Genomic DNA, 15,667 nt, shown 5'->3' on the forward strand with positions numbered 1-15,667 from the left:
AAAAAAATCTAAGCTGACACTCCAGTGCAGTGCTGAGGGAGTGCTGCGCTGTTGGAGGTGCCGTCTTTCAGATGAGATGTTAAACCGAGGCGCCGTCTGCTCTCTCAAGTGGACATAAAAGATCCCATGGCACTATTTCGAAGAAGAGCAGGAGAATTACCCCTGGTGTCCTGGCTGATATTTATCCTTCAATCAACATAAAAAATACAGAGTATCTAGTCATTATCACATTGCTGTTTGTGGGAGCTTGCTGTGCGCAAATTGGCTGCTGCGTTTCCTACATTACAACAGTGATTACACTTTAAAAAGTACTCCATTGGCTATAAAGCGCTTTGAGATGTCCAGTGGTTGTGAAAGGCGCTATATAAATCCAAGTCTTTCTTTTACTGACTGCCCTGAGCAGCTAGAGGTTGTATCATGTTACTTAAGGTCTTGTCACTGTCGTCAATGGGGAGGCACGTGCACAGTTTCTGAACCTTCCGTCTAAACTCCTTTGAGGCAAAGTAGTACAACAGAGGATCAATGCAGCCATTTAAGCTGTTCAGAGTCAACGAGAGCTTATAGAGGACGTAGATCGGCTTCTGCTGGTACGAGCGGACAAAATGTACGATGACAATTATCTGAGTGGGGAGGTAACAGATGGCGAAGGCAAGCAACACCACAACTGTCAAATAAGCAATCTGTTTCCTCGACTCCTTCATTTGGTTTGTCGGGGTATTGAGTAGAGTCTTGATGATTCTGGAGTAGCACATCACCATGACGACGAAAGGCAGGGCGTAAAACAGGAAGATCTGCGCCGAGTAGTACAGGTAAAAGTAAAACTTGGCGGGGAACATATCACGACGTATGATGTCGAAGCAGGTGGTGATTTCCAGAGCCGGGACGTAATAGGTCAGCTCCGTGTACATCAGCGGCAAATGGACCAATAGGACGAAGCACCAGCTGAGCGCGCACAGCAGGGTGGCGTTTTTCACCGTGCGGAGGTGGGAGGACTGCAGGGGGTGCACGATGCCGAGGTAGCGCTCCACGCTGATCATGGTGACCGTCAGGATGGAGCAGTGCATGTTGCCATAGAAGAGCACCGTCACCAGCCGGCACATGGGCTCGCCGACCTGCCAGTTGTTGCGGTTCCAGTGGTACGTGATCTGGAAGGGCAGCGTCAAGCTGTACAGGAGATCGGTGACGGCCAGGTTGATGGAGAAGATCATGGTCGGAGTCTTGGGCCACATACGGCAGCTCAGCAGCCAGAGAGAGACGGCATTGAGCGGCGTGCTGAATATAAAGATGACCAGGTAGATGGCGGGCAAGGTGTAGTGCAGCATCGTGTTCGTCAGCATCTGTATCGTGGTGTTCTCTATCGAGCTCTCGTTCATTGTTCGGCAGGACCTCGAGCAGGTTATTTACGAGAGATTAAGAGCCAAAATCCTGGAGGAAAAAAACAGAAAATGTTCAGCTTTCATGTATCATTTACAAAGTAGTGAAAGTGATGATGTGTGCACTAGGATCGTGCGGCAAAGCTTGGTCTCCAGTCGTCCTGGTTAACCCTTGCCACTGGACCAAGTCCTAGCTCTGTCAAACCCGTGCGGTGGCTGGTGTTAAACAATCCACGCACAGGCATCTTCCACCCTTCAGAATGTAGTTCGGGACCTAGAATGTCAGGTCTCTCATCGAAACACCTGTGAACTCATCCCCCGATACGAGGGACTGCCTAACACTATACTGGAATGGCGTCAGGGATGAGATATTACAGTTATGTGGATAGACTGGAGACACTGGGCTTGTTCTCCTTACAGCAGAGAAAGCTAAGAGGAGATGTGATCGAGGTGTTTAAGATCAGGAAGGGTTCAGAGAGAGTAAATCAAGAGAAACTGTTTCCAATGGCTGAAGGGTCGATAACCAGAGGGCACAGATTTAAGGTGATTGGCAAAAGATCCAGAGGCGAAATGAGAGGAAACCTTTTTACGCAACGAGTGTTTAGAATTTGGAATGCACTGCCTGATAAAGCGGTGGAAACAGATTCAATAGGAGCCTTCAAAAGGGAATTGGAAAACTACTTGAAGGAGAAAAAAATTGCAAGGGTATGGGGAAAGAGCGGGGGAGTGGGACTAACTGGATTGCTCTTCGCGAGAGGCAGCGCAGACTCGATGGGCCGAATGGCCTCCTTCTGTGCTGTAAGAACATAAGAACATAAGAAATAGGAACAGGAGTAGGCCATTCGGCCCCTCGAGCCTGCTCCGCCATTTAATCTGATCATGGCTGATCTGATCATGGACTCAGCTCCACTTCCCCGCCCGCTCCCCATAATCCCTCTATCCCCTTCTCGCTTAAAAATCTGTCTATCTCCACCTTAAATATATTCAATGACCCAGCCTCCACAGCTCTCTGGAGCAGAGAATTTCACAGATTTACAACCCTCTGAGCGAAGAAATTCCTCCGCATCTCAGTTTCAAATGGGCGGCCCTTTATTCTGAGACTATGCCCCCTTGTTTTAGTTTCCCCTATGAGTGGAAACATCCTCCCTGCATCCACCTTGTCAAGCCCCCTCATTATCTTACATGTTTCGATAAGATCACCAATGTACTATTCTATGATTCTATGATAACAATATTTTCAAGACTATAATAACATTGCTCAGCATGTGCCTGTGTTATTTAACTCCACTGATTGTGTCTGACTCAAAAACAGGTGGAAAAACTTGCATTTATGTTTCGCCTTTCACAACCTCAGGATGTCCCAAAGCACTTTACAGCCAAAGGGGGTGTTAAATTTTCCTGCTTTCTTCCCAACTATCTAATTGAGCAATGGTTAACTTGGATCAATGTTGGGCGGTCATTGGGTTGAACTGTACGCTATTGTGAGGTTAGCACAGTTCACCAACAATATTAGAAAGGTCACCAGCCTGAAATGTTAACTCTGTTTCTCTCTCCACCGATGCTGCCTGACCTGCTGAGTGTTTCCAGCAAGTTTCTGGCTTTCCTTCAGGTTTTCAGCAGTCGCAGTATTTTACAGTCATACAATATTGCAGACTTTTACTTCCCGGTGTGTTGGGAGCAATGGGTGGGGGCGGTTTCTGGGAAGTCTGGGTTTCCCCGCCCGCTGTCGAGATTTAAATCCACAGTGTGTGACCCTTGGCCTGACAGGTTCCCCGCCCGCAATTCAGTCTGACCGACAGGCTTGATTTGCAGTCGGGTGGGGGGCACTCCGCAGGGGACCAGGCCGGTCCGATCCCCAACCCCAGGGATTGCTCCAATCCCTGTCCGCCTGAGTGACTTGCTCGGCAATCTCAGGGGGGCACTGAAGGCTCAGCCATGTTGGTGCGCCTCCGAGTTTGCAGCAGCAGACAGGAATAAGAGTTCAGCTTGAGAAAAAGCGATTGTGAAAACTTTAATGGGTGCATTACTGTGCTGCGCCTTTAAGACTCAGCTTTAACGGGATCTGAATCGGAGTTCGGCGCATGCATAATGGATCTGCCAAATTTATCGACCAAACTTTCATTAGGGCACCTTCCCCCAGCTGTAGTGTGCAACGCTGATTTAACACCCTTCGACCGATTCTGACAAAATTCTGGGCGGAGGGCGCAAACCTTTTCAAGATACTAAAATTACCGCTCTGCCTGGGATACTGCCCCAAATGACGCGCAACCGAATTTCTCCCCCAAGGTCTCGGGATTATTCGTCAAGGATTACTAGAATAACATAACCACTACACTACGGTACTACACCTGTGTCAATGTTAGCTCTGCATCAGAGCTATCAACTCGAATCACATTGCCCTGCCACTTCTCTGTACCCTTTTAATATTTTTCTTCAAGTGTTAACGTGATTGGCCATTGAATGTTACAATCGATGGCGGCTACAATAGCCATTTGTGGCAAATCATTTGGAAAACGAAATGAGTTATGTCATCGGAACCCGATCTGCATATTTAACGAAGGACCCTGCGGGAAATCTTGCCGCCTGTCAGAAGGGAAATGGAAGATGGTGGGAGGGATGTGGTGGTAAGTCTCCCGGTCGATTTTTGGTAAGTCTCCCGGTCGATTTTATCTTCCCACCCACTCGGTTTCCGCCAATACTAAGTTATTATGTAAATGTTTAGAATAATCGTCCAGACAACACGATGGCGACAAAAATATTCAAACTGCACTAAGATAGGGAATGTACCATAATCAGAAAATTAGATGTAATATATGCACCTGTGAGTATGCTCACAGGTTTGTAGTGCTGTTGCATTGTGAGTGGCTTAGCCAGTCACGTGATGTTCACAAGACTCAACAAAACCCCAGCCAGTTGGGTCTTGGTCATCCACGATGAGGGATGCAGTTGTGAGCCCAGTGGATGAACTGGTAATGTGTAGTGTGATTGTTAAACCTTTGTTAATAAACCAACTGGTTCTTAATAGCATTGTGTTGCTATGAATGCTTAAGCAAAGAACCCATGAAGCAAATACATTACATTAGGGACTAGAAGGATAGGTTTCAAAGGTTCAAACATGTTCTGGGACTTTTCTTCTTATCAATGGAATCAGTTATTGTACTGACCAGTCCATAGATTAATACTGGAAAACCATATTAAAAGAGACCCAGGTAAATTCCAGTATTACACCACTTAGCTGGCATCCACACCTCAACTCTGATATGATAGACAGTCGGAGAAGCGGGAGTTCGTGGTCGAGGAGAGGCCTATAAAGACCCAGTGGCAGCGAGAGGCAGTGGCAGTCTGAGAGGCGGAAATCCGGGGCTTTGGTGAGGCCTATAAAGGCCCAGCGGCAGCGAGAGGTGGTGGCAGTCTGAGAGGTGGGAGTTCGTGGTCGAGGAGAAGCCTATAAAGGCCCAGCGGCAGCGAGAGGCGACGGCAGTCGGAGAGGCGGGAGTCCGGGGCGTTGGTGCGGCCTATAAAGGCCCAGTGGCAGCGAGAGGCGACGGCAGTCGGAGAGGCGGGAGTCCGGGGCGTTGGTGCGGCCTATAAAGGCCCAGCGGCAGCGAGAGGCGACGACAGTCGGAGAGGCGGGAGTCCGGGGCGTTGGTGCGGCATATAAAGGTCAGCTGGTGCAGCTGCAGCGGGGAAAGAAGGCAAAAAAGTAGAAAGAAATCGAAAGGTGACTTCACAGCCAAGGGGGTAAGTGATTGGCTGGTGATTGGTGAGTAGTTTTTATTTTTCTTTTCTATATTAATAAGTAACATTTAGCATTGTTGTTGCCAAATTAAGTTTATCTAAGGGTTAAGTCATGGCAGGACAGCTCGGACACATATTATGCTCCTCCTGTACTATATGGGAAGTCAGGGATGCTTCCGGTGTCCCTGACGACGACGTGTGCGGGAAGTGCATCCGCCTCCAGCTCCTGACGGACCGCATTGCGGCACTGGAGCTGCGGGTGGATTCACTCTGGAGCATCCACGATGCTGAGAATGACGTGAATAGCACGTTTAGCGAGTTGGTCTCACCGCAGGTAAAGGGTACACAGCCAGATCGTAAATGGGTGACCAACAGGAAGAGCAGTGCAAGGAAAGTAGTGCAGGGGTCCCCTGCGGTCAGCCCCCTGCAAAACAGATACATCGCTTTGGGTACTGTTGAGAGGGGATGACTCATCAGGGGAGGGCAGCAGCAGCCAAGTTCATGGCACTGTGGCGGCTCTGCTGCACAGGAGGGCAGGAAAAAGAGTGGGAGAGCGATAGTGATAGGGGATTCAATTGTAAGGGGAATAGATAGATGTTTCTGCGGCCGCAACCGAGACTCCAGAATGGTATGTTGCCTCCCTGGTGCAAGGGTCAAGGATGTCTCGGAATGGGCGCAGGACATTCTGAAAAGGATGAACAGCCAGTTGTCGTGGTGCACATAGGTACCAACGATATAGGTATAAAATGGGATGATGTCCTACGAGATGAATTTAGGGAGCTAGGAGCTAAATTTAAAAATAGGACCTCAAAAGTAGTAATCTCAGGATTGCTACCTGTGCCATGTGCTAGTCAGAGTAGGAATCACAGGATAGCCCAGATGAATACGTGGCTTGAGGAGTAGTGCAGAAGGGAGGGATTCAAATTCCTGGGACATTGGAACCGGTTCTGGGGGAGGTGGGACCAGTACAAACCAGACGGTCTGCACCTGAGCAGGACCGGAACCAATGCCCTAGGGGGAGTGTTTGCTCGTGCTGTTGGGGAGGAGTTAAACTAACATGGCAGGGGGATGGGAACTTATGCAGGGAGACAGAGGGAAATAAAATGGAGGCAGAAGCAAAAGATAGAAAGGAGAATAGTAAAAGTGGAGGGCAGAGAAACCCAAGGCAAAAAACAAAAAGGGCCACATTACAGCAAAATTCTAAAAGGGCAAAGTGTGTTAAAAAGACAAGCCTGAAGACTCTGTGCCTCAGTGTGAGGAGTATTCGGAATAAGGTGGACGAATTAACTGCGCAGACAGCAGTTAACGGATATGATGTAATTGGCATCACGGAGACATGGCTCCAGGGTGACCAAGGCTGGGAACTCAACATCCAGGGGTATTCCACATTTAGGAAGGATAGGCAGAGAGGAAAAGGAGGCATGGTTAAAGAGGAAATTAATGCAATTGTAAGGAGGGACATTAGCCTGGATGATGTAGAATCGGTATGGGTGGAGTTGCGGAATTCCAAAGTATAGAAAACACTAGTGGGAGTTGTTTACAGACCACCAAACAGTAGTAGTGAGGTTGGGGACAGCATCAAACAAGAAATAAGGGATGTGTGCAATAAAGGTACAGCAGTTATCATGGGCGACTTTAATCTACATATTGATTGGGCTAATCAAACTGGTAGCAATACGGTGGAGGAGGATTTCCTGGAGTGTATTAGGGATGGTTTTCTAGACCAATATGTCGAGGAACCAACTAGAGAGCTGGCCATCTTAGACTGGGTGATGTGTAATGAGAAGGGACTTATTAGCAATCTTGTTGTGCGAGGCCTCTTGGGGAAAAGTGACCATAATATGGTAGAATTCTTTATTAAGATGGAGAGTGACACAGTTAATTCGGAAACTAGGGTCCTGAACTTAAAGAAAGGTGACTTCGATGGTATGAGGCGTGAATTGACTAGAATAGACTGGCAAAGGATACTAAGAGGGTTGACGGTGGATAAGCAATGGCAAACATTTAAAGATCACATGGATGAACTTCAGCAATTGTACATCCCAGTCTGGAGTAAAAATAAAACGGGGAAGGTGGCTCAACCGTGGCTAACAAGGGAAATTAAGGATAGTGTTAAAACCAAGGAAGAGGCATATAAATTGGCTAGAAAAAGTAACAAACCTGAGGACTGGGAGAAATTTAGAACTCAACAGAGGAGGACGAAGGGTTTAATTAAGAGCGGGAAAATAGAGTACGAGAGGAAGCTTGCATGAACATAAAAACTGACTGCAAAAGCTTCCATAAATATGTGAAGAGAAAAAGATTAGTGAAGACAAATGTAGGTCCCTTGCAGTCGGATTCAGATGAATTTATAATGGGGAACAAAGAAATGGCAGACCAATTGAACAAATACTTCAGTTCTGTCTTCACGAAGGAAGACACAAATAAACTTCCGAATGTACTAGGGGACAATGGGTCTAGTGAGAAGGAGGAACTGAAGGATATCCTTATTAGACGGGAAATTGTGTGAGGGAAATTGATGGGATTGAAGGCCGATAGATCCCCGGGGCCTGATAGTCTGCATCCCAGAGTACTTAAGGAAGTGGCCCGAGAAATAGTGGATGCATTGGTGATCATTTTCCAACAGTATATCGACTATGGATCAGTTCCTATGTACTGGAGGGTAGCTAATGTAACACCACTTTTAAAAAAAGGTGGGAGAGAGAAAATGGGTAATTATAGACCGATTAGCCTGACATCAGTAGTGGGGAAAATGTTGGAATCAATCATTAAGGATGAAATAGCAGCGCATTTGGAAAGCAGTGACAGGATCGGTCCAAGTCAGCATGGATTTATGAAAGAGAAATCATGCTTGACAAATCTTCTGGAATTTTTTGAGGATGTAACTAGCAGAGTGGACAAGGGAGAACCAGTGGATGTAGTGTATTTGGACTTTCAAAAGGCTTTTGACAAGGTCCCGCACAAGAGATTGGTGTGCAAAATCAAAGCGCATGGTATTGGGGGTGATACGTCCTTACTATACAGTATAAATGCACACAAGGCCCATGCTTGAGAGAAGGTCAGTCTGTGACCTGTCCTTTATTCCTTAGCACTCAAGTGATGAAGGTGGGTGGAGCTTCCCCTTTTATACCTGAAGGTCCAGGTTAGGAGTGTCTCCCACCTAGTGGTCAGTGTTCTCACGGTGTACAACTTAGGTCAGTTTATACATGGGTTACAATGCTGGTTGAATACATGACAGGGGGTAATGTACTGACGTGGATAGAGAACTGGTTGGCAGACAGGAAGCAAAGAGTCGGGATAAACGAGTCCTTTTCAGAATGGCAGGCAGTGACTAGTGGAGTGCCGCAGGGCTCAGTGCTGGGACCCCTGCTCTTTACAATATACATTAATGATTTGGATGAAGGAATTGAGTGTAATATCTCCAAGTTTGCAGATGACACTAAACTGGGTGGCGGTGTGAGCTGTGAGGGCGACGCCAAGAGGCTGCAGGGTGACTTGGACAGGTTAGGGTGAGTGGGCAAATGCATGGCAGATGCAGTATAATGTGGATAAATGTGAGGTTATCCATTTTGGGGGCAAAAACACGAAGGCAGAATATTATCTGAATGGCGGCAGATTAGGAAAAGGGGAGGTGCAACGAGACCTGGGTGTCATGGTTCATCAGTCATTGAAAGTTGGCATGCAGGTACAGCAGGTGGTGAAGAAGGCAAATGGTATGTTGGCCTTCATAGCTAGGGGATTTGAGTATAGGAGCAGGGAGATCTTACTGCAGTTGTACAGAGCCTTAGTGAGGCCTCACCTGGAATATTGTGTTCAGTTTTGGTCTCCTAATCTGAGGAAGGATGTTCTTGCTATTGAGGGAGTGCAGCGAAGGTTCACCAGATTGATTCCAGGGATGGCAGGACTGACATATGGGGAGAGACTGGATCAACTGGGTCTTTATTCACTGGAGTTTAGAAGGATGAGAGGGGATCTCATAGAAACATATAAGATTCTGACGGGACGGGACAGGTTAGTAGCGGGAAGAAAGTTCCCGATGTTGAGGAAGTCCAGAACCAGGGGACATAGTCTTAGGATAAGGGGTAGGCCATTTAGGACTGAGATGAGGAGAAACATCTTCATTCAGAGAGTTGTTATCCTGTGGAATTCCCTGCCGCAGAGAGTTGTTGATGCCAGTTCATTGGATATATTCAAGAGGGAGTTAGATATGGCCCTTACGGCTAAAGGGATCAATGGGTATGGAGAGAAAGCAGGAAAGAGGTACTGAGGGAATGGTCAGCCATGATCTTATTGAATGGTGGTGCAGGCTTGAAGGGCCGAATGGCCTACTCCTGCACCTATTTTCTGTGTTTCTATGTATCAACCGGTTCACAATGCTCTGGATCTTAAAGAAGTCGTATCATAAATTAATCTATAACACTTAAACAGGCGTGAAACACTGCATTAGACGACTGCCAATTGATCATTTTTCCTGTGAAACAGTGCATTCCGACATAATTGGTGAGTGATAAGAGACACTTCTGTCGCTCACCATTGGCTGAGAACAAAAATTTGATATCAATGGGGCTTGAAATCATGCTGCGTGGCAGCAGTATTGCTTTAAAATTCTGGACAGGAATTTGTTAGAAATGCGTCGGCGCATTGGTTACGAACAACTCATTCAGGTGGGGGCTGGGGTTACTGCAACCCCAATTGTGGCAGAATCACTGGTGTGTTTTGCAAGATTAACAGTTCCAAAAATTGGCCAACACCTCTGACAAAATCGGCGAGGCATTTTATACAAATGCCTAAAACATTAATATTTTTTTCCGCACAATTTCAAGGCCTCGATATTTGTTTTGCTTGTATAGCTTCAACACACATAAAGAAAGATTAGCATTTATATCGCGCCTTTCATGATCACCAGACGTCTCAAAGCATTTTGCAGATAATGAAGTACTTTTTGGCATGTAGTCACTGTTGTAATGTGGGAAACGCGGCAGCCAACTTGCGCACAGCAAACACCCACAAACAGCAATGTGACAATGACCAAATAATTTGTTTTTTGATGTGTTGATTGAGGAATAAATATTGGCCAGGACACTGGGGATAACTCCTCTGCTCTTCTTCACCCCCTCAGCACTGCATTGGAGTGTTAACCTCAGTTTTGTGCTCAAGTTCCTGGAGTGGGATTTAAACCCACAACCTTCGGACTCAGAGGCAAGAGTGCTACCCACTGAGCTACAGCTGACACGGTGCTCGAAACCACATGGACCACATTCCATACCTCGGGAGCCTATTATCAGCCAGGGCAGACATCGAAGACAAGGTCCAACACCGTCTCCAGTGCACCAGCGCAGCCTTTGGCCACCTGAGGATGAGAGTGTTCGAAGATCAGGCCCTCAAATATGGCACAAGTTCATGGTCTGCAGGGCTGTAGTGATACCCGCCCTCCTGTATGGCTTAGAGATGTGGACCATATACAGTAGACACCTCAAATCGCTGGAGAAATACCACCAACGTTGTCTCCGCAAGATCCTGCAAATCCCCTGGGAGGACAGATGCACCAACGTTAGTGTCCTTGATCAGGCCAACATCCCCAGCATCGGAGCACTGACCACAGTCGACCAGCTCCGTTGGGCGGGCCACGTTGTCCGTATGCTCGACACGAGACTTCCAAAGCAAGCGCTCTACTCGGAACTCCTACACGGCAAGCGAGCCCCAGGTGGACAGAGGAAACGTTTTAAGGATGCCCTCAAAACCTCCTTGATAAAGTGCAATGTCCCCACCGACACCTGGGAGTCCCTGGCCAAAGACCGCCCTAAGTGGAGGAAGAGTATCCGGGAGGGCGCTGAGCACCTTGAGTCCCGTCGCCGAGAGCATGCAGAAAACAAGCGCAGGCAGCGGAAGGAGCGTGTGGCAAACCAGACTCCCCACCCACCCTTTCCTTCAACCACTGTCTGTCCCACCTGTGACAGAGACTGTAATTCCTGCATTGGACTGTTCAGTCACCTGAGAATTCACTTTTAGAGTGGAAGCAAGTCTTCCCCGATTTTGAGGGACTGCCTATGGTGATGTGCTTAAAACCACCCAAGTTTTCATTACCCATCATGCATGGCAGTGCAACCAAAAGCTTAAAGCTGTCAATTTAGCATTCGGGCCGCCCATATACAGTCACGAGCTCAAATAAGTATCTCCAAGACTATCTGCAAGCAACTCCATGAGGCCCCCTTATGATCCTTCTATACATCGTGACTCAAAAACCATGAAGGTAATGCACGACCTAACAACCAGCTCCAGCAAAACAGATTTACTGGTCACCTATCTCAGTTATGTTTGTGGGACATTGGCTGCCAAGTGACTGCACTTCAAAAGTAATTTATTGGCTGTGAGGCCACTTGGGAGGTCCCAAGGATATGACGGAGCTACTGAAATGCAAGTTCTCTCTTTCTTTCTGACAATGCGCTATGTCTAAGAAGGAAAGAAAGGATGAAAGAAAGAAAATAAATAAATTACACATTTATATATAGAGCCTCTCACGATGTCCCAAAGTGCTTCAAAAGTATTGTTGAAATACTTTAAGTTTGGTCACTACTGTAATATTCAATGTTCCGTGTAATTGTTTTTTTGGGCTGCCCGGCACATTCAAAACTCTGTCCACGTGCGGCACTTTCAATTTAAAAGCCAGTCCACCCCCTGGAGCGCAGTTTAAAAGGACCATTGGTAATATTCAGCCCCTTGGCAACCACATGCATATCTATTGGCACACTGATCAATCCCTAAAGTAGGAGTTAAATGAGTAATAAACATTCTGGGTAATGAGTTGCAGTATAGCCCTGATAATAGTAGCTCGGGACTCCGAGAAATTCAGAAAGAATACTCATCTCACAATGTGTTATGCACTGCTGAAGAAAAACCCAGTCACCACTGTGGTGCACATACCACAAACCAACCGATCCTGGAAAATGACAATTAAGCAGAAGTGTAACATGATTCATGACGTTTTCCTCAAACGATATTTAAATTTCTGTGGGGGGGCGGGGGGCTACTTCCCTTTAATTGCAAGGAGTGAAACAGACGAGTGCTCAGCTCAGACATGGGGATGAGAAGCAAGACGAAGTTACCTGAGCAGCGCAGTTGCTTGAGCACAAAAATCCAGGCTGATACTCCAGTGCAGTGCTGAAGGAGCGCTGCACTGTCGGAGGTGCCATCTTTCGGATGAGACGTTAAACCGAGGCCCCGTCTGCCCTCTCAGGTGGACGTAAAAGATCCCATGGCGCTATTTCGAAGAAGAGCAGGGGAGTTATCCCCCATGTCATGACCAATATTTATCTTTGGTCATGACACCACTAAAACATTATCTGGTTATTATCACATTGCTGTTTGTGGGAGCTTGCTATGCGCAAACTGGCTGCTGTGTTTCCTTCATTGCAACAGTGACTACACTTCAAAATTATTTCATTGGCTGCAGAGTGCGTTGAGATTCCTGAGGGCGTTAAAGATGGTGTTTAAATGCAAGTCTCTTTCTTTTATGTTGTACCTTTCCCAAATGAATCGAGCACAAAATTACCAGCACAATATTTAAGAAACATTCGGGCAGACTTTCAGCTTGGCGGCCAGGTGTTAGAGATCGGTCACCTGTTAAATCGGGCGGGTTCGACACGAGGGAGCCAATCCATGACGTCAGTGCTGCACCAAGGTGACAAGTTGAAAACCTTCCACATTCTTTTAAATACATCCCCCCACATTTGTAACTTTTGCTCCAACCACAGACTGTAACTGGAAAGTTGGAGATACCAGAGAAATTGAGAACAAGGCCAAGGAAAAATGGGCACCGAAGACTTGGATATTTTGTTTTTCATAGCAGAGCAGTCGCCCAACCAAACCGACAAGTGGGTTTTCCTGAAACTGGTTTAGTTTGGGAGAGAAAGTATTAGATCCTCATAATTGAGTCTCTCTATGTGCTGTGGTTTGGGGAGGACATGAGAAAATTGCAGTGGTGACCTGCTGAAACAGTCCACATGGTTACTAGAACTAGAGGACATTCCACGGGGAGCTGTGATGTACAGAGAGCAACAAATGTTTCATTCCAGCTGCGCTTCGGTATCATCGTATCCGATATAATACCAAGATATGAACGTACAAAATTGGCGGGCAGGAAAAGGCCAGTTGGTCCATCAAGCTGGAGTGCAATGACCAGCAACCCCCACTGCCCCACCCCCACCCAGACCCCCACCCAGACCCCCGCCCGCCCCACCCCCACCCAGACCCCCACCATGCCCCCCCGCCCCACCCCCACCCACGCCCTCACCCCCGCCATGTATTAATCTCCTGAGAGAGACAAAAAATTCCAGAGAAAAACCCAAGGCCAAGAAGGGGAAAAATTCCTCTCTGACCCACTTAAATGAAGAAGGGGATAAGGGGTTACGGGGAGTGGGCAGGGAAGTGGAGCTGAGTCCATGATCAGATCAGCCATGATCTTATTAAATGGCGGAGCAGGCTCAAGGGGCCGTATGGCCTACTCCTGCTCCTATTTCTTATGTTCTTAATCATGTAACGTCAATCATCATTTTTTTCTGGTGCACACTGAACAAAATTCTACACCACATTTATGTGAGATAAGAGAAAATATTTTAACTAGTTATCCATTTTTACTGCATACTGATTCATTATAGACAGATATTCTCTCCATTTCCCCTCCAGGGGCTATTCAACAGGGATTTTAGGGGAGTGCCCACACTCTAACTTCAATATCACTTGACTGTTGAAGTATCCTTATCTCAGGAGCCATAATGTCTCCAGTTTTCAGGATATGCATTAATGGTTCTTCTGATGCATTACAGCCAATAACTCAATGAAGGAAATCAATACTCTGGTTGCACTCTTATCTTTTACAAGAAAAACTTTTTTTTTCAATTCATTCATGGGATGTGGGTGTGACTAGTAAGGACAACATTTATTACCCATCCCAAACTACCCTTGAGAAGGTGGTGGTGATCCTTCTTGAACCGCTGCAGTCCGCGTGGTAATACTTTTTGCTTTGATAAGCAATAATTCTCTCCACTATAGCCTCCTGACTCTTTCTGAAGGCAACCATTTTTCCTCAGTTAGTACGATTATAATTTCTGCAGCTCTGAGCTTCTATCTTTTGTTCTTCCTAAACTCCAAATATGGCACTCTATCATTCTTTTTGTCAAATAGTTTGTTCCCAGACTTGGCCAACCCTGCTAAGGCTACATTCATTCAACTGTGTCAGTGTCAGCTGTGTCTTTGAGTTAGAAGGTTGTGGGTTCAAGTCCCACTCCAGGAACTTAAGCACATAAATCTAGGCTGACAATGCAGTGCTGAAGGAGTGCTGCACTGTCGGAGGTGCCGTCTTTCAGGTTTGTTAAACCGATGTCCCATCTGCCCTTTCAAGTGGATGTAGAAGATCCCATGGCACCATTTTGAAGAAGAGGAGTGGAGTTATCCCCGCTGTCCTGAGTCAATATTTATCCCTCAGTCAACATAACAAAAACAGATTGTCTGGTCATTATCATACTGCCGTTTGTGGGAGCTTGCTGTGCGCAAATTGGCAGCCGCGTTTCCCACATTACAACAGTGACTACATTTCAAAAGTACTTCATTGGCTGTAAAGCGCTTTGAGACATCCAGTGGTCGTGAAAGGCGCTATATAAATGCAAGTCTTTCTTTATTTTGTTACTCATCCCTAATTGATCTGAGATGTTGCAGTGGATCACCTCCTTGAACTGCTGCCGACCTTGCCCTGATGCTGCTCCCACAATGGTTAGGTAGGGAATTCCAAAATGTTGAACCAGCGACTGAAAGAAAAAGACTTGCACTTCTATAGCAGCTTTCACAACCACCAGATGTCTCAAAGCACTTTACAGTCAATTAAATACTTTTTGAAATATAATCACTGTTGTAATGTCAGAAACGCAGCAGCCAATTTGCGCACAGCAAGCTCCCACAAACAACAATGTGATAACAATCAGATAATCTGTTTTTTGAGGAATAAATATTGGCCCAGGATACCAGGGATAACTCCCTTGCTCTTCTTTGAAATAGTGCCATGGAATCATTTACATTCACCTGAGACAGCAGACAGGGCTTCAGTTCAACATCTCATCCTAAAGACAGCACCTCCGACAGTGCAGCACTCCACTGGAGTGTCAGCCTAGATTGTTTGCACACAAGTCTCTGGGGTGGGACTTGAACTCATAACCTTGTGACTCAAAGGCAAGAGTGCTAGCCGCTGAGCCACAGCTGACACTGGGAAGGAACAGAGATCTGTGTCCAAGTCAGGATGGTATCTGACCTGGAGGGGAACATTGTTGTTCTTGCTCTTCTCGACGATAGAGGTCGTAGAGCTGGCAGGTGCTGTTGAAGTAACCTTGGTGAGTTGCTGTGGTGCTTATTGCAGATAGCAGGTGCTCCAACCATAGTTCAGTAGTGATGGAGGGGGTCTGTGAGGAATCAAGCGACACTGGATGCTGCACAAATAGCCTGCTGTATCCTGGATGGTATCAAGCTTCTGAGTGTCTTTTGCGACAGCCCACATTCATGCAAGTGGTGAG

General features: G+C 46.7%; 1 protein-coding gene across 1 annotated transcript in view; it reads right to left on the minus strand.

Moving 5' to 3' along the window:
• Positions 1–354: 354 nt before the first annotated feature.
• Positions 355–15,667, minus strand: part of LOC139274909 (P2Y purinoceptor 8-like) — a 32,211-nt gene continuing 16,898 nt past the window's right edge. The window contains exon 2 of the mRNA XM_070891640.1: positions 355–1,425. Coding sequence (XP_070747741.1) covers positions 384–1,373 — 990 coding nt within the window. The 5' untranslated portion in view covers positions 1,374–1,425 and the 3' untranslated portion in view covers positions 355–383. The remainder of the gene's footprint in view (positions 1,426–15,667) is intronic.

Source organism: Pristiophorus japonicus, chromosome 10, assembly GCF_044704955.1.
Source record: "Pristiophorus japonicus isolate sPriJap1 chromosome 10, sPriJap1.hap1, whole genome shotgun sequence".
Lineage (NCBI taxonomy): Eukaryota > Metazoa > Chordata > Chondrichthyes > Pristiophoridae > Pristiophorus > Pristiophorus japonicus.